The sequence below is a fragment of the Protopterus annectens genome, chromosome 15.part0, assembly GCF_019279795.1.
Source record: "Protopterus annectens isolate FY-2018-M chromosome 15.part0, PAN1.0, whole genome shotgun sequence".
In the NCBI taxonomy this organism is placed as follows: domain Eukaryota; kingdom Metazoa; phylum Chordata; order Ceratodontiformes; family Protopteridae; genus Protopterus; species Protopterus annectens.
The window spans coordinates 771,765,646-771,792,054 of record NC_056749.1 but is presented as its reverse complement, the minus strand read 5'-3'; the positions used below and the strand labels follow the sequence as shown (position 1 = coordinate 771,792,054).

Sequence of the window (26,409 nt, the reverse complement as noted above, 5' to 3'; positions counted from 1 at the left end):
TTGGTCTTGGGTCCTCTCCTGTTTGGCATCTACTTCTCAGAAGTCCAGGCCAACATGGAGGGACTCTGGCTGACCAAGTTCGCAGACGACTGCAAGCTGGGAGCCATTATTAGCTCCCCAAGTTGGAGCCATTATTAACTCCCCAAGTGATGTAGACATCCTACAGAAGGGCCTTACTGAGACCAGTGACTGGTGTCGAAACCATGGCCTTAAGCTTAATTGCAAAAAATGCGTCATCATCCTCTTTGGGAAAAACTCCGTTCCCTCCATTTGCCACATCGATGGGAGCCCACTGAACACTGGAGGGGTTATAAGAGATCTGGGGACACAGGTTGACAACAGCCTCTCCTTCGACCACCACATTGCCACTGTGGTCAGAAAGTCCTCCTATGTGGTACATCTCATTACAAAGGGTTTTGCATTCAGGAAGAAAGAGGTAATCTCTCTCTACTCTTCCCTCATTAGACCAATCATAGAATATAATGCCCCATTTGGCATGTACCTCACTAGACACCTGCAACAGCTGGAAAGGCCACAAAAGTACCTCATGAAGAATGAAGAGGATCCTAGGCCTTAAACACGTGTCCTACACGGACAGACTCAAAAAAATTCCAGCTGTTCTCTGTCTCTCATAGTCTACTAAGAGGCAATCTCTGCTTGACTTACAAAACCATGTCTGACCCAGCTCTGTTATAAATGCTGTATCTAAAGAAATCCCAATCTCTCCACACCACACGCTCCAGAGACCTCAACCTCATTACCACAGTCAACAGAACAAGCTGGAGAGACAGGCTCATAACCTAGAGACTGCCCATGCTATGGAATAGACTTCCCATACATGTTAAATAGAGCACCTCACTGGCCCTCTTCAAGAGAATTCTTGAAGTGTGGATGGGAAATAGAAAATTCACCCCGGGGATCACTGCAGTGGCTCTACTTGATAGAGGCACTGGGAACTAACATCGGACAGCATGATGCCAGGGCACTTCTATGGGCTAGGCTTGTAAAGGCTCCAGGGCCATTAGCCTAGTACATACCTATGAACCTGTAAGATGTCGCAAGTTAAGTATACATAACAAGAATACAGACGTGGCAAATGCCATACAAGGATAAGGAGAGGTACAACAGGTGAATGGAGTAGAAGGTCAAACAAAAGATAAGTTACAGCAGCAGCCAAACATCACAAAACCCAACCCCTTCTTTGTTTCCTGGGTATAGTAAGTCTGTGCCATTGTGTACGCTTATCAATCGTTGTTTTGTTAAGCAGAATTGGGGGGGGGCAGTACCCTTCCTTCATCTTTGTCACTTAAGTTTCAAAATAACCTAATACATTCTGAACCCAAACAAATGGCTAATCCTAGCCAAGAAATGTATTAGCTTTCCCTTACAGCCTGTTGTCAGTACCCCCCCCACCCCCCTGACATGATGTAACCAAAGATTGTGCAGAGTATGTCCTCTGTCAACCACCCCCCCGACATGATGCAACCAAAGATTGTGCAGAGTATGTCCTCTGTCAAACTAAAAACAGAGTATCTGTGATCCTGATTATATATCTGGTAGCTTGAGTAGTAGCTCTAAATATGTTTGTGGAGTCAGGCTACGCAGCTCCCTTGGGCAGGTGCTATTTCCCCAAATAATACACACCTTAGAGGGCGTTCTTGTGAGTAAATAACGTGTCTGTTAAATTTTGTAATTTGTTAATTACTCTCATAAACTTTCAATGTAAAATCATTATTGCACCTAATCTTTCAGACTTGTTACTGAGCATTACCTGTACATTTATACCCTGCTGAAGACTGGTGTGGTGCCATTTAGTCACGGGATATTTAATTTCTCTCTCTATTCTGTGGTGTAGGACACTGTTCAAGGTAAGATTTTAGTTTATAAATGTGTGTTACATTATCTGTTTAGGTCAGGTAGAATGGAGTTCCATAATTAAACTACTTGAAACCAAGTGTAAGGAATTTCCATTATGATTTGATTTCATAACTTCTACGAGGCACTATCTTGGCTATCTAGATGGATTATATTTTGTGATAATAGAGGCAGTGGGACATTACTGCGGTGGTGGTGCTGCGGTAGCGTTGTCGCCTCACAGTAAGACGTTGTCCTGTTCGATTCTCAGCTAAAGCGTCTTCTGTGTGGAGACATGCGTGAATGGACGTACCTTCGTTGAAGGTTGTGCGTCAGAGCTGGCAACTTGGTACGTAAAAATCTACTGCCAATCATTAGCGGACCAGAGTTCCACTGTGGCGACCCCTAACCGGGAGAAGCCGAAGGATACAACAAGAGGCAGTGGGACATTGCTTTTTAAACTCTCTTGAAAATGTCTTTAGTTAGTTAAGGATTAGAGTACATTTTTCTAGAGTGATTTTTTTTTTGTGTGTTGTATACTGCTGAGTTTTTTTGCTGGAGACATGGCAGCATATTTTCAGTTTTTGTTGTAACCTTGCTCTAATTTTAGTAGGGATTTTTGGAATGCTTATCAGAATAGAGGATTGCGTGTGGATGCTAGGTAAAAGTAGCGATCTGGCAGTGTTCGGCTGAGTTAGCTAGGTTTTGGACCTGTACAGTGAATCTAGGTTTGGATAGGACCCTTTATGAAGGGATGACCCCCTAAGTTCTGCATGAGTAACTTGTTCAGTATGGGAGAGGTGATTTGATGGGGTCATAGCTGCTTTGTTGGTAGAGACATACTCCGATATGATTAACTTTTGTCTTTTTACAATTAAAGTTGCGAATTGGTTAGCCTTGGTTCTTGTCTTCTGAAGGCTTGTTGGGTTATACCTTGTAGTTTTAAGGGTTTATACAGAGTAAGTGGGTAAAATCATCTGCTTTATTGTATTCAGCATTTTCTGTCACTAACCTGTCGTTCATACTTAAGGTTGCCATAGAATTTAATTTAAATCAGCATGCACATTAGCTTGTTTTACTATTATCAGGTCGAGTTACTGTTAAACGTCCTCTTCTGTACCACCTCCAGTGGGGCACAACTTCCAGTAATTCCTGGGGCTGCCTCCATTAGGGCAGTGGGATAACTGGAGAGTAAAAAGGTGCATTATGGGAAGGGGACTGATACTGGGAAAGCTATATTTGATGTGTTTCTTCATGCTAAGAACCTGAGTCTTGAAGGCAGTATCTGAAGTACTGCTTCTAACAGATTTATCATTATGGCAATTGCCTGTAACTTTTGTTTTTGAATTTTGTAGATTTGAGCAAATTTTCAGCAGTTTTTCCTACGCTGTCCGACTTGCTAAGTATGCAAATTTTCTTCTGTTTGAATATTTCAACGGATGTCGGTGAACAGATCTTAGCAGTGAGAGAGAATTGGGCAAGTCTAGTAATAGAGTAGAAAAATGTCATCTGGGTCTTGTCAGGGATGTGATAGTATTTACAGGCTTTTATTTCTTGTTCTGGTACTAACAAATGGTCATTAAAATCCCGTAAATAAACTAATATTTTGGCCTGGCTTCTTGAGCACTTCCAGCCTGGCAGGACTGTGAGAAGTGGGTATTATTTATTATTTATTGACATTTGTTGACCGGGAATGTCCACTGGGCCAGTGACCCATTTTCAGTGGAGTCCCGGGGAGAAAAGCTCCATACAATCACAGAAATTTTTACATATCAGCTTAACTTTGAAAGTTAAAGTTTTTACACAATACAAATAATTGAAGTAGATATACAAGACAAATACATATTATAGAGGTATACAATGCAAGAAAATAAACCGTGTGTTAGATTTTTTAGCAATTCTGTTTATATATTCTCGTAAGAATACTGTCTAATCAATTCTGTTTATTCACCCACAGAAATAAAGAAAGCAAGAGAGATTGGATATGAAGACAGATGGTGTAAATTGCAACTACATTGTTAGTAAAAGTATTTATAGTGTATAATGGCCAAAACATTTAAGGTGGTTTAATCATATGACTACAAGAACAGACAAGGTTATTGAGAGAGTGTTCTTTTAGTGAATATTTAAATGTTGTGTAACGAGAGTGGGAGTGCATTCCAAAGTTTGGCAATGGCATGGGAATCGAGACGATGTCCAGCTCATTTGTTGGTTTAGTTATGGTTAAGAGTTGTTAACGGAGGACCTAAGATGCCGAGTAGGTAGGGGGTGGTTAGAAAATAGATTTTTTTCTCCAGTCCTGTTGCTAGCCGTTTCTTTTTTCCTTCAGTTTTTCATTTTTGGAGCGTTACTACAGTGTTCTAGCACTGCCTTTCTCTAGTGCAAGAAAACAAGTCACCAACTTGGTAGTTGTAGCTATGTAATTCTTCTTATGGTAGTACTTTGTTTCACAGAATGAGATTGTTGGTCGGGTAAACTGCATTGGAATTGTACAGTCTTGACTGAGAGTTCTGCCTTCTGCATTATGGCATTTCAGAATATGGACCTCATTTATGGCATTTCAGAATATGGACCTCATTTGGCTGTGTAATGTTTACTGTAGATCAAATATTGTCCTTTAAAAATCTTACCAAATGAAACAAATTATCAGTTCCTGTTTGTGATTGCTTTACAGCTTAGACTAATAATAATAGTAAACCACAATTCTTGCATTGTTTTTTTTCTGTTTGAATTTTCCATTAATGCAGGCTTGAGATCCTTTTGTTTATTTTCAGCAAGGAACCTGTTAGGTAGGTATGCTTTTTGTAGATAAAGAGTTGTAGGTTGTGAAGTAAACCACTCTATGAGCACACACAATTTTGCAGTGTGCAAAATATGTAACAACTGAAGGTTGATAACTTGCCAGTTGCAGCAGGGGTCTGGAGGGTGAGACCTCTGTCTTGAGAAGATCTGCTGTGGTCGTTGTACTTACACAGCTGTATTATCTTGCTTTTGGGAGAGGATCAAACCTTGATGATTCCTCTTGTCTTCTTCTGTTGCAATCCTGTGGGATGCTCCATGCTTTGCATCTGCTAGCGCTTCAGCCTACCTGGCTGGTTATGGTTAGTTATTTCAGTAATTTTTCGGATGAGTTTAAATATTTGGGATCAGTAGTTCAGAGTAATGGTGAGTGTGGAAGAGAGGTGAAGAAGAGAGTACGGGCAGGATGGAGTGGGTGGAGAAGAGTGTCAGGAGTGATTTGTGACAGACGAGTACCAGTAAGTGTGAAAAGGGAAGGTCTACAAGAGGGTAGTGAGGCCAGCTATGTTATATGGGTTGGAGACAGTGGCATTGACAAAAAGGCAGGAGTTAGAGCTGGATGTGGCAGAGTTAAATATGTTAAGATTTGCACTGGGTGTGACGAGGGTGGACAGGATCAGAAATTAGTATATTAGAGGGTCAGCCTAGGTTGGACTGTTTGGAGACGAAGCCAGAGAGGCAAGATTATGTTGGTTTGGACATGTGCTGAGGTGGGATGCTGAGTATATTGGGAAAAAGATGCTAAGGATGAAGCTACCAGGTAAGAGGAAAAGAGGAAGGCCTAAGATAAGGTTTATGGATGTGGTGAGAGAGGACATGCAGGTGGCTGGTGTGACAGAGCAAGATGCAGAGGACAGGAAAAAATGGAAACAGATGATCCGCTGTGGCGACCCCTAACGGGAACATCCGAAAGATGATTTCAGTAATTTTTCTCTTGGAGTACAGGTAAAGAAAAATAACGCCTCTGTCCTTGCAAACAGGGAGTTGAAGGACAAGTTAATTGGGAATTATTTGTGTAAATTTTATACTTGAAGTCATTTTACTGTCTTTCTTCTTCCATCATTAGGTAGAACTGATTGATGTAGTAGATTAGGGGGACTTTCCTCCTGATTGATGTTGTAGATTAGGGGGACTTTCCTCCTGATTGATGTCGTAGATTAGGGGGACTTTCCTCTGAGAAGGTCATCCTGGTGTTGTGCCCCAAAAATGCAGTAGTTTCTGCTTTTCTTTCCTGTTTGGACTACAGGTGGAAATGTTATGAATCATTTAAGCTGATTAAAATGGGTACAAATTTAATATATTTCAAGTACATTGTCTACAGGATGCTGTTGAATATTTGTCATTAGACTCTAGATAATAAAATGAAGATAAAGGTCAGTGAAACCAAATGAAAGCTTTCAGACCAATATTGATAACTGGCATCTGTAGCCATGAACTGCGGAAAGAACATTTCAAATTGGTGTAAGTTCTGGTAATACTTTTGTGTTGGCTTTGATAAAATGACTTCTAGCTGTGAAACTTTTACTTTGTCACTGGCTGCAGTCATTTTTTTGTGGTCTGCTTCAGTTCTGGTTTCCATGGTAGGGACTTGACTTTGCCCAAGATAAATCACTTGTAGACTTGCTGGTATGGGAGCTCTTGGCTTTTGACAGTTTTTTTTTTTCCATGGGGGAAAATATATTCAGGGTATTCCAAAAGACAGAAGGAAAGTATTATGCGGCTTCATTTTAAAGGGAGCCTGTAGAGAGGAGACCACTCTGCAGAGTTTGATATAGTGGGGAAAGGGCAGAGCTTCAGATTTGGGTTTCAAGAGGATTATTCAGTTTTGTTTTATTAATCTTTTATACAGGGACATATTGCAGAGTTAGGGATGAGCACTGATAGATCAGTCTGCAAACTAGAGCATAAAATATTTAGCAAATTGGTGACAACATGAAGGCTTTCTCGAGGGAATTCTTTAGTGGCATTTCCTTAGTATAAGTTGGTAAGGAAAGTAGTTGGGAAGGCCGTAAAGGGACATAGTTGGAAGAGATGTCCATTAGTGTTATAAACAGTGAGGGTGACGTCACCCAGTATCATGTCCTTGAACCTGATTTTTGAGTATCGGGCCAGTTCGGTTGTCAACAGTTACAGGCTCCACTTTTTTGGAGTGGAGATTAATATGCACAGTAGAAAGAGCTACTTGGCAACATTGCTTGTAATGTTAACGAGTACTGTTTTTTCCTCGGTTGCTTACAGGAGTTGAACATCAAACAAAGTAGTAAGTTAGGTGGCTTCAACTGAAGATTGCAATGCTACCTGCAGTATTGTGGGTACAGCTGATTTTGAGAATGCCATATCCAGGAGGAGAAAAGACTGGATCTTAAGTAAGTGTTGATGACTACAATATAGCAGTGGACTTGGGGCAGACCTGAGCAGGTACATGTGTTTAAGGTATATTTAATTATGGGTGATTTTGGTGCATCCTGCTCACTCTGAGAAGGATTTTATGGATACCTTTTATCATGCCAGATTACTATGAAAGGTTATCTGGCTATAAAATTAAACCGTGTAAAATAAAGGCATTCCTGACATTGTTCTTGCCAAATACGAGATACATTTGACATTTTATTTTGGATTGTCAACAGATCTGATAACATACTTTTACCTCTGGCTGCTTACTGTTACAAACTATTTCAATAGATCCCTCCCTATTAAATGTTTTCAACCTTGACACAAGATTAAAGGGATTTTTAGGACTAATAAAAGTACAGGAGCTTTGTGGGGGAAATTATTTTGATGGACAAAGAATGTGCCTTTAGTTTAGAAGAAAATGATCTAAGGAAAGAATTGCTTGATTTTAATAGAGATGGATAGACATATTCAATGAAAGAGATTACAGAAAATCAACAAGATCCAAAATGTTAGAAGTTTGTGATGAAACAATTGAACACAATAATCAATGACTTTTAGAAATCCATGCAGTGTAACAGAAGTAAATAGGATGCATTACTGTGCAGTCTTACCACAGAATTGCAGGCTACTATAGGAAAGGAAGAAATTGAATGTCATCATAGAAGCATCAAACAGATAAAACTATAAAGTAATTAAGACAAGAAGTGGCACTGTTAGAGTACAGAAGGGGGAACAGATGATTAAAAATACTCGACAATAGACATGATAAAAGCAAAACACAGTATCGGAACAGACTAGGATCTATTGTACACTATTGCAAGTAATAGACTAAAGATATCAACATAGGCAGAAAAACTTAGAAGATATGCAATAAATATAAAGGAAAAGGACAAAATAAGCAATTTATTGATGGTCCAAAGTTTTTTTTATAGAGAATTGGGAAACAAGGCAAAAGGAATAGAAACACCGCCAAAAAAAGAAGGAATAGACACATTTTGGAGAAATATCTATGAAGATTTTGTGATATATAACAAAGATGCTGAATTTCCTGGATTAGAATTTTTTTGTATATATAAATGATATGAAATTGGACGAAATAACCACCAGAGAAATTGAAACAGTATTAAGAAAAGCTCCTAACTGAAAATGCCATGTCCAGATGCAGTACCTAACTTCGGATAAAGGTGTTAACATCTTTACATGAAGATTTAGCCATGAGTAGGAACTGTTTTATATGTGCATCCTGAGTAGATAGATGCCAACTTGGTTAACGACAGGAAAAAACAATACTACTCCTTAAGAGTGAACCTTCACCATATCCTAAAAACAATAGACCAATAACTTGCCTTCTGATGTTGTATAAACCATACACTGGAATTGATGGACAGTTTATAGTCATTTAGAAGAAAACTCAATCATGGCAATAGCAGTAGAATAAAAGGGCAACAAAAAAAAAGTCATATGGACCAAAGGATCATTTATTAAATAAAGCCATAATGGAGACTTGTAAAAAGTAGAAGAATCTAAGTATGGCATGTGTGAAGAAACTGAAACACTGTCATCTGTGTTGGCATGTCTGGCAAGAGATTTTGTGTATATTTTCAGATTAACTTGTATGGTATGGCAGCATGCCTAATTGAGAAAATGTAAAGTTTTAAATGTTGTTTTCCCTGTTTAAATAGAATGTTTAAAATAATCTTATTGCTTTGATACATTTCTAATTGCACATGCTTGAGAGGAACATTCTAAAGTACTGTGGAGAATCAGCTGAACAGTGAGAAATGTCATTAGAATGTTCCTGGTTGCTAAGTGATTATTTAAACAGCTGATTGACAGGAAATGAATTTTTCATATGTTCGGAAATGAATTTTTTCATATGTTCATAGGTGTGTACTAAGCTAATGGCCCTGCGGCCTTTACACTCCTAGCCATAGGATTACCCTAGCATCGTGCCACCCGACCTTAGTTCCCAGTGCCTCTGTCGAGTGGAGCCAATGGAGAGCCAATGGAGTTATCCCCAGGGTGAATTTTCTATTTCCCATCCACTCATCAAGATTTCTCTTGAAGAGGGTCAGTGAACTGCTCTGCTTGACATGTATGGGAAAGTCTATTCCATAGCATGGACAGTCTCTGGGTTATGGACCTGTCTCTCCAGTACTTTCTGTTGATTGTGGTAATGAGGCTGAGGTCTCTGGAGCATGTGGTGCGGAGGGATTGGGATTTCTTTAGATGTAGCATTTCTAACAAAGCTGGGTCAGACATGGCTTTGTAAGTCAAGCAGAGATCACCTCTAAGTAGGCAATATGAGACGGAGAATAGTTGGAATTTTTTGAGTCTGTCCATGTAGGACAAGTGTTTGAGGCCTAGGATCCTCTTTGTGAGGTACTTTTGCGGCCTTTCCAGTTGTTGCAGGTGTCTAGTGAGGTACGTGCCAAATGGGGCATTGTACTCTGGCCTAATGAGGGAAGAGAAGAGGGAGACCATGACCTCTTTCTTCCTGGATGCAAAACCCTTAGTAATGAGATGTGCCACATAGAAGGACTTTCTGACCACAGTGGCAATGTGGTGATCAAAAGAGAGGTTGCCGTCAACCTGTATTCCCAGATCTCTTAATGCCTTCTGCGTTCAGTGGACTACCATCACTGTGGTAATTCATGAGAACTGGGTTTTTCCTAAAGGGGATAATGACACATTTTTTGACATTGAGCTTAAGACCATGGTTCTGACACCAGTCGCTGGTCCCAGTGAGGCCATTCTGTAGGATGTCAACATCACTTGGGGAGTTAGTAATAGCTCCCAACTTGCAATCGTCTGCGAACTTTGTCAGCCAGAGTCCCTTTGTGTTGGCCAGGACTTGAAGTAGATGCCAGACAGGAGACGACCCAGGACCGAACCCTGTGGGACTCCACTAGTGACTAGTCGGCAGTCTGACTTGGAGTCCGCTACTTTTACACTGTGGGTTCTCTCTGTGAGCCAGTTTGCAACCCACCTAGTGATATAGGGGTTGATGCCTAGCTTAGTGAGTATTTCTATGAATGGGGAATGATATCAAAGGCCTTGGCCAGATCAAGGTAGGCTGTATGAACCACCTTGCCTTCATCCACAGCTCTGGTGACTGACTCAAAGAAGTCAACCAAGTTGAGCTGGCATAATCTACCATTCACAATCTACCATTCACAAAACCAAACTGTGTGGGAACCAGAGTTTGGAGATTCCCTATATCCTTCTTTATTAGGTCCATGATGATGATGCGTTCCATAGCTTTGCATATCAAACTCGTCAGGCTAATGATGCAATAGTTCCCAGGGTCTGTAGTCGCTCCTCCTTTGTGAAGAGGGCTGACTGTAGCCGTGTACCACTCGGTAGGGACAAAGCCTGAGGTGAGACTGTGATTGAACAGGGCACACAGGTGAGGTGCCAGTTCACTAGTTCATGTAGAACACAGCCAGGGATATTGTCAGGTCCCATAGAATTTGTATTCTTGGCCTTGGTTAGTGCTGTTTTATCCTGTGCAGCAGTAATACTGGGTGCCTCGCAATCTACTGCTATTGTGATTGGTCCTTGGGGGGGATAAAGTTGGCACTGAATCTGTCGGCCAGTATATTGGCAATATCTGTTGGCTCTGTATAGGAGGTACCATTGTGCAGTAGCTCAGAGCAAATCTGGGTATTGCCATGGAGATTCTTTACATAACTATAGAAGGCCTTGTGTTTCTCTTTACTGTTTGCTTCAATTCTGTTTTCATAGCTAGCTTTATTTTATTTTATTTATTTTTATTTTACATTTGTTGACCGGGCTAGTCCAACTGGATACATGTCCATTTTCAGTAGAGGCCCACTAACTGTTACTAGACATATAGATACAATATGTATTTAAGGCAAGGCAATAGATGGTAGGTAAACATCAATAAATCAAACAAAAGTTTACAAGAGAAATAATATAAACAAGAGGTATAGACAAATACATACTATTCAATAGATAGTATGCTAGAAAAGGACAAACTACTGTAGTACCTTCTATGATACTCTTATCTAGTACATAACTTTGTTACCTGATGGCAAAATACATTCGTTCAGAGATTAGTAGGAAGGAGTGCATAGCAAACTCCATAGTGAGATAAGCTAGATGAAGGATAAAGTGATTAGTCTGGGTTAGTGCATGGACATAGCCAGTTATTTTTAAAGTATTCTTTGAGTTGCTTCTTGAAGAGTGGTGTAGAGGACAGAGATGAGAGTTCTTTTGGAAGAAGGTTCCAGGTTTTCCCCACGGAGTTGGAAAACAGAGTCCCCAGCTTTATTGTGGGACTTATGTATAGATACTTGCAATTTCTTTGCTGAGTGTAGGGTAGATAGATTTATGTAGGGGTAACCAGGCTAGTAAGTATAGGTGTGTTACTAGGATGATGAAGGATCTGTGTGATAGTAAGCTGGTAAAAAATAAGTTGATTATGGAATTTCAGCCAGCCCAGTTGTTTTGATTATGACAATGGTGGGTTCTAAATGGGGAACTTGTGGCAAATCTGGCAATGTTGTATGAGTTTGTAAGTTTGTTGAGGTTACTTTTGGAAAGATTGGTATAAATTGGAGAGGCATAGAGGAGGGTAGAGATAAGATGAGTGTGGGCAATAGTAGTTCTAGCTGTAGGAGTAAGGAAGGATTTAATCCTATAAAGTGAGCCTAGCTTCACTGATTTTATTGTGTTGTTTGTGTGTGTCAAAGGTGAGGTTATTGTCAATTGTTACTCCTAAGAGTTTGGTAGTTGTGTCAGGTGATATAACAGTACCGTTACTGGATAACACTGTGAAGTATATTTGTGTGGACTTTTTTTAGGGTTAAAGAACAGTAATTTTTTTTTTTTTTTTTTGGTTCAGTAGTAGGCAGCGGTGTAGGAACCAGTCTTCCACAATGTTCAGTACCTTTTGGGTGATGGATTGGAGTTCAGTTAAGGAAGTAGCGGAGCATATTAGTGTTGAATCATCTCTGTATTGTATGCAGGTAGCTTGAGGAATAGTTGAGTTGAGGTCATTAATGAAAATTGAGAATAGGAGGGGGCCCAAAATAGAGCCTTGAGGGACACCTAGGGAGACAGGAAGATTTGTGGAAAGTGTGTTATCCCACAGCACAGCTTGTTGACGGTTCTCCAGATAGGAATAGAACCATTTTAGTGCAAGTGTATCGAGAGAGAGAGAGAGAGAAGTAGATTAATAAGAAGCTGATGGTTAACCATATCAAAAGCTTTTGAGAGGCCATTGAGAAGAGCAGAAGATAGTGCTGTTATTACGATTTTTGTTGATGCAGTCAGAAGAGGATAAAAGGGCAGGGGGGTACTATGGAATGGCCGAAATCCATGCTGATAGGTAGCTAGTAAGTTATTTTGGAGAAGGTGGTTGAATAGTTGTCGGTGGATAAATTTTTCCATTATTTTTGCTAAGGGAGAGAGTAAAGCAATTGGTCGAAAGTTGGAAAGGTCAGTGGAGTTTCCACCCTTATGTAAAGGGATGATATGGGAGATTTTCCTGATAGCTGGGATAGTTCCTTCAGAAATTGTTCCATTTATTAGGATAGAAATGGGATGTAACTTTGGCTGCTTTTTGCAGGTATTTGACTGGTAGGAGGTCTGCTGAAGGGGTGCATGGCTTTAGTTTTAGGAGAAGGGTGCAAATGAGGGATGTAGGGACTGGTTGTAGGTGGAATGATGGTAGTAAGCTAGATGAGGTGGATGACAGACATGGTTTAACAGGGGCTAGAGAGTTTGCTAGTGATTGGATAGCTTCAGTAAAGAAGGTATTAAAGATTTTGGCAATATGCTTAGGATTGTTATTGGTGGTATCTGATGGGGTTGGTGTTTTGGTGTGACCTGGGTGTAGGAGTTTGTTTATGCCTGACCATAATTTTTGTGGTTTGTTTTTTTTTTGTCCGTCATTATAGATCTTTTAGCAGCATTTCTCAATTGTTTAAATTCTAGATCTGTTGGGTTTTTAGAAGCTCTCCATTTGGCCCAGATTTTGAGTGGTTTCAAACTGGTTTCATTTGTAAGCCATGGAGCAACTTTAGTCCTAGTACTGATAGTGCGTAAGGGGGCACGGTAGTCTAGAATTTGTAAGAATTTACTGTTAAGTATGAAACTGCCTCCTCTAGCTGGAGGTGTTTCAGTGGTGACCAGTCACAAGCTTTAAGTTCCGCTGGAAGCATTCAAGGCTGAAATTGTTATTGGATTGAGTAGTCCTAAAGAAATTAGAGTTGGGGATGTTGAGTCTTTGATGACATAGGTTAGTGAATGGTCACTAAGGTCATCAGGAAGAGTACCTGTTTTATACATAGAGGGGTGATTGTTAACTAGGATCCAGTCTAGGGTGCTTTCTTTGTTGTTGGGTTTATTGATTCTAGTAGGGCAGGTAATGATTTGGGAGAAATGGTAAAGGTTAATATGGGTAGTAGGCTTGGGTGAGCTACTAGTAGTCCAGTCTATATTAAAGTCACCCAGCACTATTTTTTCTTGAGGTAGGCAAGTGAAGAGGCAGCTAAGTACAATTTTCAAGAGTATTAATGTTGTTTCCTGGAGGGATGTAGGAGTAAATTAAATAGATGGGTTTATAGGTGTTTGAAGTTTAGCAGAAAAGATTTCAGCATTATTGTCAGTAGGGAGCTACACACTGAAAGAAGTGATGTGTGTAGCCATGACTTATAAAGAATGGCTACTCCTCCACTCTTTATGGTCTTACGGTCTAGTCTTAATATATTGTATCCAGGCGGGGTGATTTCATTGTCCTTTGTAGATGTTTTAAGCCATGTTTCAGTAAGACCTAGGATGTCAAAGGAATAGACATCTAAAAGAGCATGCAGATGGGGTATTTTATTGTTATACTACGAATATTAAAGATGAGCTGTAAGGAGAGAGTGAGGTGATGTATCTGGGTTGTAAGAGGTGGATGGAATGAGTGTTTGGGGATTGGAGCTATCTTTGTTGTAGGGACCAGGGTTTGGGTGAATGTCTTCATCTAATAGGAGATAATGTTTTGGTCTATGTGTGAACTGTAAAGTTTTAGAGTAGATGTTTAGGGATTTATTGCATTTGGGATAAGTAATGTGGCCTAGTCTATGATACTTTGGAAGCAAGTAGACAGACGTTGCTGTGCTATTAATGTGGTTATAGGGGGTTACATGAGTAGTAAGTAAAGTGTGCTGGAAAGGATGTTGAAAGTCACTGAATATGAGATGTTCATAGCCAGTTAGTATGTAGGATACAGATAGGAAGGGAGGGTAGCACATAGACGTATTAGTGGTAGGAATGTAGATGTAGGTGGAAGGGCCGTAGTTAGAAGGATGGTTTTAGAGAAAGTAATAGGAGTAGGGAAGAATAATGTAGGTGTAACAGAGTGCGGGTTAGGAGAGAGGAAGGGAAGTACTTATATATGGTGTGTTAGCAAAATAAGGAGTAGTAAAGAGTTTGGGGGTGTGAACAAGGTTAATAAGCAAAGGAGAGGGATAGGGTGTATTTGGGAAGGGGTGTGGCTTAGGAGGTATAAGGCTAGGACCCCTGGGGGTGGTTGGGAATTGAGGGTAGGGAGAGGAGCGGAGTGAGCCCGCAGGGCAAACGGAGCGGGAAGAGCCAAAGGGATAAACAGCCAAAGGGATAAACAGCTACAGGGAAAAACAATCTGTAAGCAAACTGGACAGCAGTAGAGAATGGAAAAAGGTAAGTACAGAGTGAAACAAAATCGGAGAGGATGGGGAAAAAGAGTTTTAGGCAGGAGAAAAACATAGGGAGTATGCCTGGGAAGGAGAAAGGTAAGGAAAAAAGGCCCAGGTTCAGTAGAGATAAGTCGGAGAAATAAACTATTTAGAGAGATAGCAAGTTACTAGGATAATAGTGCCACCTAGTGGCGATAGGAGGAAAAGCAAGACTGGGAAGGAGACTTTATTAAGAAACCCTGATAAAATATTGGCGAGGGAGAGAGAAAAAACACAATTAGGGGGGCTATGGGGCGTGCAGGCTGTGGTCAGCAGCTTAATCACAAGCATACATACACTGGTGAAAAGAACACACCATTAAACTGTATAACAAAAATGTCTGGTGCAGGGCTACATACACTGTGTCTTAGGTACTGGGGGATAAGCTGCACTGCAGGCAAGTGGAGCACTTTAGGCCTCTTCAGTTCTAGAGGATTTGATGAGGGATCTCAACTTTTTGTTGAGGCTGATAAGGGAGTTTTTCCAGTCCAGGGATTTCACCTTATTCCGCATCAGTTTCTTCCTTCTGTTGTAAAGTTTGTTTATGGCAGGGGACCACCAGATTGTCTTCCTTTTTTTGGAGGAGAGTATCTTGGTTCTGTTGGGTATGGCGAGATCCATGCATTTGAGTACGTGTTCGTACAGTGAATTGGTGTATGATACGGCAATCAAGCAACTATTCTCCATTTGCATGGGTGCTGTGAAGTTAGCCACCTCTGTTTTTAGTAGCCCAAAAGTTAGCTTTGGAGAAGTGTTTCATGGTGGTTACTTTTGAGAGCAGGGGGATGTGGATTTCCAAGGTGATTAGTTTGTGGTCGGATCTAACCAGGGAGGAGCTGACTATTGGTGTAGAGCAACGGTCACCCATGTTAGTAATGACCAGATCAAGGATGTTGCTACCTCTAGTGGGGGTAAGAACGAACTGGTCCAGAGCATCGGAATTAATGAACTCCAAGAAACATTGGGCAAGTGTATTGGTACATGAGTAGTTTTCCCAGTTAATGGAGGGGTAGTTGAAGTCGCCTAGTATGAGCGTGTTAGGTTGGACCCTAATATTCTCCAGGGTGCTTAGGAATGTGGATTGTGAGTCTTGGGACATGGTTGGGGACCAAACTGCTGTTATTTTTTAAATTAGACAGTTAAGACTGCTGAAGACAGTTGAGCTGGCAGTTTTGTCAAGTGATGTGCAGTCAGTGAACACCCATGAAAGAGAATTCACCAAAAACTGTAAGCCTGCCTTTTGCTTTGCTAGTATGTGTTAGATTAGATCAGGGATAGGATTCTTTAGAGTAAGAAAGCATAGTTATTAAGATGAGAGTTTTTCTAGAGTAATGGACTCCTATCCTGCAGTTTAATTTTACTTTTCTGGTGTTTAGTGGAAGTTATTGATTTACCTGTGGTGGTGGTGCTGTGGTAGCGTTGTTGCCTCACAGTAAGACACTGTCCAGTTCGATTCTCAGCGAGAGCGTCTTCTGCATTGAGACATGCGTGAATGGGCGTACCTTCGTTGAAGGTTGTGCGTCAGGGCTGGTAACTCGGCACGTAAAAATCAACTACCAGTCATTAGCGGACTGGAGTTCTGCTGTGGCGACCCCTAACCGGGAAAAGCCAAAAGACTCAACAAGTGGAAGTTATTGATTTACATTCTGGTAATCATTTTTCTTATTAATTGTTTTTTATTGTGGCTGGAAATCGGTGTTTTTCTTTAGCGGTTAGAGAATGCTTATACCTGTGGTACTCCCCAGCTCCCCTTAAAGGCCTGGCTGTTCTGGTCATGGGTGTTATTGATTTTTATATTTAATTTTCATAATTGGACACCACATTTGAAGAGCATGAAGACACTGATTGGTGGTAGTGTTACCATATTGTTTTGGGGAAGGGACACAACTAGAAATCTGCGTCAGGCTTTCCCAGAAGTGTTTGGATGCGTTAGATTTATATTTACTTTGAGTGTATCAGAAGTCTTAAATTGGGACACTTTGCTCTGAACTGTGTAATAAGAAAATGCATTTGGGGTGGCCAGAGGTGTGTAGTCCAGTCCCTTGAAAAATAGATTGTGTTCCTGTTGTGGTCTTATGGGAAACTTGTGAAATATTACTTCTGTTTAAGTGACAGTCTCATATTGGAGTCAGTAGTGAGGATTGAAACTCTTTAGTTACTGACCCAGGATAGTAAGGGATGGCATTTAATTGTTGGCAGTCCAGTAGGGTATTGGCCAGATGTCATCTAATTGTCGGGAGTCCAGTGGGATATAGCCGGATGTCACAGCATAGATAAACTACAAAAAAGCATTTTACAGCATTCCACATTCATGGATAAGAGTGCTTTCGAATGTGTAAGATGCACCCTACACTGATCGATTATATTACAGTGACCATGAAACAGTGGCAAACCACTTTGTAGCTAAGCCATAAAAGGACAGGTTATCTTGCCATTGACCATTAAGCTGTCTACTTAACAGATTAGGTCGTGGCTACAATTTGGCTCCCTGAAAACAGTGTAAAGACTTCTCATCTTCTCCTTTGTGCATGATTTAAAACTGTATAGCCCATCAGATGAGGAGCTGAAAGCACAACTGAAAGTGGTCAAAACTTTCTCTGATATAAAATGTCATTTGGTCTTGATAAATGTGAAAAAGCGACCTTTAAAGCAGGAAAGCTGCAGCACCAAGAAAACATCAGATTTGGGACAAGAATGTGATATAATAGAACTTGAGCAAGAGGTAGTGTATAAATGCATGGAAATTGATGAAGGATCAACAATAAAACAAACAAATATGAGTAAAACTTAGGAGTATTTCAGAAGACTGAAATTAATACTGAAAATAGCCCTGACATCTAGGAAGAAAGGCCAGTCTATAAACCAGTTTGCCCTTCGCGTTCTGTCTTAACAGTTTTGGGGTGAATGACTGGCCACAAAAGGTATGGACAGGAAAACCAGAAAAATGTCGTGCTTAGCAAATGATTTATAAAAATCGATGTATACCAGGATTCTATATTCCCTGTTCTGAAGGAGGTATGGGTCTCCCCGAAATTGATTACAGTCATAGGACTGCATACATATCAAGACCCAAACGTGAACATGTCATGCTTAGCAAATGATTTATAACAATCGATGCATACCAGGATTCTGTATTCCCTGTTCTGAAGGAGGGATGGGTCTCCCCGAAATTGATTACAGTCATAGGACTGCATACATATCAAGACCCAAACGTAGTGAACATTTCAAAATATGAGGAGAACAAGTCCAAGATTTCCTTGCAACTTAGTTTAGCAGAAACATATTGGGGTCCAAGTGGGAATGGAAATCCAACTAGAAGCAAATAAAAATCAGGCAACAACTGAATATGCCAAAAAACAAAAGAAAAGTGAAGGATCAGATGCAAAGGGAAGAAATGTGGAAAACGGAAAACTCCTGGAGCAACCTTATGTCGATCAGGATCTAATGTAGGAATGGTTAAGGAGAGGTGAATTTAAACCGAAACATGAACGGCTAATGTTGGTGGCCCAGGATAGTGGACTACGTACATGTTGGTGTACAAAGTCCATTGAACATGTCGTTGAAACAGACAGATGCAGATTCTGTTGTTGTAGGGTGTGATACACTAATAGTATAAAGGCATGTATACTGAAAGGCATAAAAATGGGACAAGACTGTTGAAGTGGGATTTGTGCAAACATCTTAACATTGAAGTAATTGAGAGAGCATTGGAAACATGAATCACAAAGTATTATAGAAAATTAATATGGGATCACCCACTACCAGCAGTTTAAAACTAGATGCGAGAAAACCAGAGTAGTAGTCATGAAAAGAAATTGCTACACCCATTGACTAGTGTCTTAAGGAGAGAGAGAGAGAGAGAGAGAGAGTCATCAAATACCAGGATTTGCAGGCAGAAACGAGGGCAGTGTGGAAAAAGGATACCAATTCAACACAAGTGGACGTCTTCAAATAAAGCATACAATACTCATAAAATGCGATAAGTGCTTTCATCCCATCGTTATACTATAAGGAACTTCATCAGATAAACATGAAATACACCACAGAATATTTAAATAACTAATGTCCAATAATTTTACAAGTCTAGCTATGACTGGATAGGGGGTGATAGAATTGGGACATCATGTAACTGCCCAGCCCCCAGTGCCTATGCCCACACCAGCTTTATATTCTACCCCCATTCCATACTGCCGAGGCTGGTCGTGGATTCTAATGACATCCTGAGAGCTTTTCCATTTCCTGTTCTGTCCAGGGGTTATTTGTGTCCTATACCTATTTTCTTGCTCTGCCTCCCACATTCGCTGACTATGTTCAATAGCAACTCCCGTCTTTGAATAACCCCTTCCGTAAGGGAGTGTCATCAGGAAAGGGCATGCCTATCCCTCCCTGCTGCTCCGTCAGTTAACCAAGCCACTAATCTAATCTGTGTCAAGTAGGCCATTGGAGTGGCAAGTCTTTCCAATTTTCATCTCTAGTGTAACGATGTTTAATTTTTTATTTAACTTGACTTTTTTAATGATTGCTTTTTAAGTCTTTAGGAGCTTAAAAAGCATTTATTCAAATGAAGGTCAGTTCGGTGATTTCTTATGGTAGTGGGGAGTGGGCAGAGAATTAATAAGTGCTCTCTCTTATCGCAGGGAGACAAGATAAATTAGGCCTGATGAACTGGCCGGAGGACTTGATTCCTGTGGAATACCAGCAAGCCTCCTTCAAACCGGAGATGTCTTTGGCCTTCTCTTGGGTATCAGAAGTGTATTGTGCCTCTTTATCCAAAATACATTTTTCAAGGCAACATACTTGATGTGAAATAGCCAAGCTAGTCATTTGCAGATAATGCCACAAATGTGGTCATTATTACCCATCTGTATTTACTCTGATCCCACTGAGTAGTCAATATTATCAGTGGACGTTTCATTTTCAGATATACTTTGTCTTTTACTGAAACAGGATTGTATTAATTCAGACCAACCCACACAAAGGCCATTGGAAATGAAGTTTAAAGGAAACTCCATCTTGATACTCCTACTAATGCATTAGAATCACTCTGTGTTCTGGTTTGTATTTTACTTTAGCTTGAAATGGTTTTTACAGGGCCTGTCAGATTGACATAATTTTCTTTTTTGTATATTTTGACCCCCAGTGCACTTTGTAGCCTTTGTATTACTCATCCAAGACACAATGTTTTTTTTTTCTAATTTAGATAAAGTGGCTTTCCTGTAAGTGGTGTCTTAATAGCTAGAAGCTGTCAGTTTTTTGTCCCACTGAATGACCCTTAGTTATTTCAGTCTTTAATTAGTACAAATATATTTACAACAGGTTAGCTAAAATAGCATGACTTGATGAAATCTTCAGTTCTTACACAGTTGCTAGGTATTGGTCCTTATTCTGTGGTTTCAGGCTTTGTACTTTGTAACAGCTCTGCAGTTAGTTTAAGGCTAGCGGTTGTTGCATCATAGGTCGTGAGACCTGGAGCATTTTCGTTTTTCAAAAGTATCTTATCCACAGTTAAATGGATAAAAGCAGCACTTTGCTGGTTGAAAGTGAAAGTACTTACCAGTTTATGTAATGCTGGAGTACGGTAGTGCTGGAGTAGAATTAGCTCATCCCTGTTGTTGACATAAGAGTCTAAAAGTTCTTTGGGGAGGGTTTCACTTTGGCCTTCTCCTGATGTAAAACTGGTTGCTAACACCTAAGCACTACAGAGGGTTTCTAGCCAAGGTCACAAGGCTGAGAGTACGAGGTTTATAAGCATTAAAAAAAGCAGGGACCTTCATAATCTGTCAGCAAAAAACGGAAGTAGGAAAAATGGAGTATTCCTATAACGAGTGGCCTAGATGCAAGATCCTGAAAAATACTTTGACTGATTGCTGTAATTGTTGGCTTGGATTTGACCAGGATTTTGTGTATTAGGACAAGGTAACTTGTATTCTGTCATTAGTTGAGTAAATTGAAGTCGGTCTGAAGTGGGCTACAGTTGACAGGATGCTTTTTCACAGGCAGGAACTGGGGATTTGCTTGAACATATCATATAGAGTTTTACCTGAAATGAAGCATTTTCCATGGAGTGAGAAAGACCTTCATTTAACATAACTAGGTAAAGTTTAAAAATGATGAGTGTTTGTCACTACATCTATGAAAAATGTGTATTTATCAATGTAATGTTGATCTCCCTTCTTGGAGTATGTTATAGCTGATAAGAAAAACATCCAGTAGCAAGGTAAAACCAATGTATTTATTTTTTTGTGTGTGTTTGTATTAGGTGATGGGGCTGTATTGTCATACCTGTGCAGTACCTGTCTGCAGCGAATGCACATTGGACAAGCACACTGGACATAGTTTTGGGCACTTACAAGATGCTGTTGAAGACTCCAAGGTAGTCGCCCTGCAGTTACTTGCCAAGGCTTTTGAAGGACACCAAGCAATCAAGGTATGTGTCATGGAGGCAGGCTGCCCAGTGGATCATGTGAGGAGCTACCATGACTTAAGTGGTAGTTGGGTTCTGTGGTCCGCCTAGATGCAGTGATCATGAAACATGGTGCAGCATGTGTTTTGTTTAGGTAAACTGCATACATAATGGTAAGTGATCTGGACAGTAAAGTTTTGTAGTGGTCATCACATTCAGATGGGAGTTAGAGAGCAGTGTAAGTAAGCTTGCTAGGCAGGAAGCACTCTGTATGTATGTAAAAATATTATGATCAAGTACTGGGATTTATGTTTTACTGACCAGGACATAATGACCATCCTTGGTCCAAGACCCTATTTTGTCCATAAAATGGGCAGGAGTTTGAAATACTATTTTGAAAATGGATCTAGGACCAACCCAACTGTTGATTCACACACTAGGAAGTGTGGGGCTTGCAATCAGTGTAAGGACATCTTTGAAGTGAGCAATTTAATTTTGGAAAACATTAATAAGACCTCTGTCAGTTTTAAAAAAGGGAACTGTAGAACTAATATGCTTATTTATATGGCTAAGTGCATGATTTGTCCTGCTTATTATATAGGGAGAACACAAAGACAGTTCAAAAAGAGAATATATGCTCATGGTTATAGCATCAAAACAAAGGACACAAAAAATGCACTATATAGGCACATCAGTAAGGAAGGTGTGGAACACTATTTTAAATTTGCCATTTTGGATGTCATTAAAACTGACCCTAGGGGTGGGAATATTAAGAACTTGCTGGCATATAAAGACTACTGGTGGCAGCTACATACTGATGCTATGACTGCACCAGGTATCAATGATTACATTTCTGTAAAACCTGTTTTAATGCTGAGAAGCTAAGCTTGTTACTTTTTAACATTATTTTTTAACATCATTTCTCAACATTATTTGTATATTATGTAACATCGTAACAATATTTACATCAGATTTAGTGTAATGTATTTTATTACATATTATATTTTATTATTAATTAGGGTAATTCAATTCCATATATTGTTGACTGCTTTTGTGTACTTAAGCATTGGAAATGCGTTACAACTTTAAGATTTGAACTTCTGAATTTTTGGCGCCAACCCACTGATATTTAAACTGTTGGATTTGAATTTTTAGCTCGTGTGATGCGAGTGAAAGCGCTCAACCTTTTCAGTTTTTATTAAAATCGTTTGTACGTGGATTTACATCAGGCTGGTATTGCTTTTTATTATTGCTGTGCAAAAGGCAAGTGGTACATCAGCGTTTTTGCAGTTACTGTGGACATTTGGTTCTGTTACGCAAGACGTTGTTTCAGTTGTGGTGGATGGATACCACTCACAGTTCTATCAGCCCTACCTTACCCAATCATGGTAGTGAGTTAGCTGAACTTCGGGCCGACTTGACTGCACTACGTGGGGAGGTATCGAAATTACTGATGTTGTTCAGCAAAGATGTTAACAAAGGCAAGCCTGAGGAACGTTTTTTAGGTAATGATTCTCATTACCCACTTGACTGCAACACTAGTATTAACGTTACATCTAAGGGAGCTGGCGTCGACAACTCTGAGGTGGACTTTCATGCCGTTACTCCCACTACTTCTTCACCTGACATTCCAAACGGTCAGGAAGGGAATCGAAAGCATGGGCACGATATTGACTTACCATGCTCGAGTGGGAGAGCCGACCACTACAAGTTGGAAGCTAAAGATTTTACATTTGATTTCTCGTTTGCCAATCTTACTGAGGAAGCGAGAAGGACAGGAACTAAGCCCAAAACAACTCAACCTATTCGTACCTATGGTCAGGCCACTATCAATCAAGCTAAACAAACAGGTACTGTTAAAAATACTAGTAACGTTTCTGGTACAGCTGGGCAAAAAAATAAGAGTAAATACAATTTAAAAGATTTTTTCACGAAGGACTGTAATTTTGTCAACAATGACGACGGACATGTTGCTAACAATTCTATGTCACTTCAGGGTACCTTGAAGGACATTATTTATTCGTTTGGCAAAAAGCTGAATGTTACCAATGCTGTGAAACTGGACAATGCATATCTAGCTCACTGTATTTCTCTTAAAATTGTACCTATGGGCCTGCGTTTTTACAAGGCGCCTATCGGTATTGATATTACCAGTGAAATTGAGAAGGAGTTTAATGTTTTATTTGACTCTTTTGGATTTGAGTATATGAAGCTTTTAATTAAACATAATGATGCTAAATTATGTAAAATAATGACTGAAGTTGAAAGGATGAATCAAGTTATTACTCAAGACTTAGCTTTCCCTCAATGGGAAAATTTATATTACAAACAGTTTGAGTCAGCAGAATTTAAGGCTAAAAAAGCATTTGACAGGAAAAATAAAAAAGTAAACAGAGATACTGACCAGTATTTAAGACATGATATGTACAAATGGGGTAATAGGGAGAACTTCCACCCAAGTAGGAACAACCATATTAATGAATTTGATGAGCAACATGTAAATCATTTTGATGGACATAACAGTGATTTTTTTCAAAACCCCAGGAGAAGGAATGTACAGAAATGGAAGCAGGGGGGTGGTTGGAAAAAGAAATTTTAAATAGTGAAAAGTCAAATAGTGAAATTTCAAACAGTGCAATTAATATTAATGGAGTAGATGGACTTAATGTTATCAAACAGGATGGGATAATATTTGAATACAATAATTTCAAAATATTTAATTATTGTAATTTGGACTTGGACACCACTTATTTCAGCCTTTTTTCTAAAGGTATGAAATTCATACCTACTACTAATTTTAACTTAGTCGATAGCCTAAGTGAGCTTAAGCTTTACACTAGAAAGTTAAACCTAGCCTTAATGTTTGGTGATCGCACTGACATCACAACACAGCACACTGTTGAAGAAAAAAAGTTGTTATATACTAGTTAACAACTCACTGGTACAGGTTTATGAGAACAAAGTATCTAGGGAATTATATAGGTACAAAAATACAGTTAAGAAGATAAAAGTGAATAGAAATCTCACTATGGATGAACAGAGTTTACTTAATGGGTTGCGGAAGAACAACAGTGTGCGTATTATGAAACCCGATAAAGGTGGAGGAATTGTACTTTTCGATGCCTTTCTTTATAGTTCTATGCTACATGATATTTTGTACAATTCAGGTAATTATGAGGTAGTCTCAACTAATGAAGTACATATAGCATATAGGAGGATAGACGTGTACCTGGATGATTTTTTGATGGAACAACGAATCTCTGAAGATCTCCACCAGTATATGTCAGTTGACTCTCCTTATATGGCTACAATTGTTGGCATCCCTAAGGTACATAAAAACATCTCAGAGCCTCCTTTTCGCCCTATCATTTCAGGGAGCAGGTCTGAAACCTTCCCCATAGGAGTAGTTATTGACACTTTTCTTAAACCTATTTACTCTGACATCAAACATCTAGTGAAAGACTCCTGGGTATTCCTTAAAAATTTTCCTATTAATACTAAATGTCAAAATCTACTTTTGTCATCTATTGATATAGTTGATTTGTTTTCTTGCATTCCTCATAATGAAGGGATTACTGCTTTTACTAACAGTATGGTTAAACACAGTAAATTGAGTTGGGAAAGGATTCGGCTATTGGCCGAGTTAATGAGCATTGTACTTGACCATAATTACATCTTTTTTGAGGGTGAGATGTTTAGGCAAACTCAAGGTGTGGCTATGGGGGCAGCTTGTGCCCCCATATATGCCAACATGGTGTTACTAGATTGGGAGGAGACTCATATTTTTGGTAGTAAGTACTCTGCTAATATTGTTTATTACTCCCGATATCTAGATGATATCAAAATTTTGTGGAACGGTAACAGCAGTTCTTTCACTGAGTTTGTCACATATCTGAATAACAGTACAAACTATTTGAAATTTACCTGTGAATATAATTATACAGGAGTAGCTTACTTAGATACAATGATAACATATGATGGAAGTAGATTTAAATCTAGGATACACAGGAAGAGTACCTTTACTAATTCTTATTTAGAATTTAGTAGTAATCACCCTAACAAACTTAAAAACAATATTTTTAAAGGACAACTTGTACGAGCATTAAGGGTGACATCTGATTGCACGGATATGATTGAGGAGGTGACGTTCATTACCAGGTTATTTAAGGAGAGGGGGTATGATGAGAAAATGTTGTTGAACACTAGTCAATATGTTATAGAAGAGTGGGGAAAAAAATACACTCCACTGTTGGGACTAAACAGCAACAACGATACTGAGCCAAATATTAAAGAACAGACTTATTACAGATACCATTAAGTTCAATAGGGCATGTATATTAGAATTTGGTCCACATACACATGCTGTTAAAAATATTATGATCAAGTACTGGGATTTATGTTTTACTGACCAGGACATAATGACCATCCTTGGTCCAAGACCCTATTTTGTCCATAAAATGGGCAGGAGTTTGAAATACTATTTTGAAAATGGATCTAGGACCAACCCAACTGTTGATTCACACACTAGGAAGTGTGGGGCTTGCAATCAGTGTAAGGACATCTTTGAAGTGAGCAATTTAATTTTGGAAAACATTAATAAGACCTCTGTCAGTTTTAAAAAAGGGAACTGTAGAACTAATATGCTTATTTATATGGCTAAGTGCATGATTTGTCCTGCTTATTATATAGGGAGAACACAAAGACAGTTCAAAAAGAGAATATATGCTCATGGTTATAGCATCAAAACAAAGGACACAAAAAATGCACTATATAGGCACATCAGTAAGGAAGGTGTGGAACACTACTTTAAATTTGCCATTTTGGATGTCATTAAAACTGACCCTAGGGGTGGGAATATTAAGAACTTGCTGGCATATAAAGACTACTGGTGGCAGTTATATACTGATGCTATGACTGCACCAGGTATCAATGATTACATTTCTGTAAAACCTGTTTTAATGCTGAGAAGCTAAGCTTGTTACTTTTTAACATTATTTTTTAACATCATTTCTCAACATTATTTGTATATTATGTAACATCGTAACAATATTTACATCAGATTTAGTGTAATGTATTTTATTACATATTATATTTTATTATTAATTAGGGTAATTCAATTCCATATATTGTTGACTGCTTTTGTGTACTTAAGCATTGGAAATGCGTTACAACTTTAAGATTTGAACTTCTGAATTTTTGGCGCCAACCCACTGATATTTAAACTGTTGG

At 39.4% G+C, this 26,409-nt stretch overlaps 1 protein-coding gene across 1 annotated transcript in view; it reads left to right on the top strand.

The window, feature by feature from the left end:
• LOC122790050 (E3 ubiquitin-protein ligase TRIM71-like) overlaps positions 1-26,409 on the top strand; it is a 140,919-nt gene that overhangs the window by 17,260 nt on the left and 97,250 nt on the right. Inside the window, exon 2 of the mRNA XM_044057617.1 lies at positions 21,037-21,204. Coding sequence (XP_043913552.1) covers positions 21,037-21,204 — 168 coding nt within the window. The remainder of the gene's footprint in view (positions 1-21,036; positions 21,205-26,409) is intronic.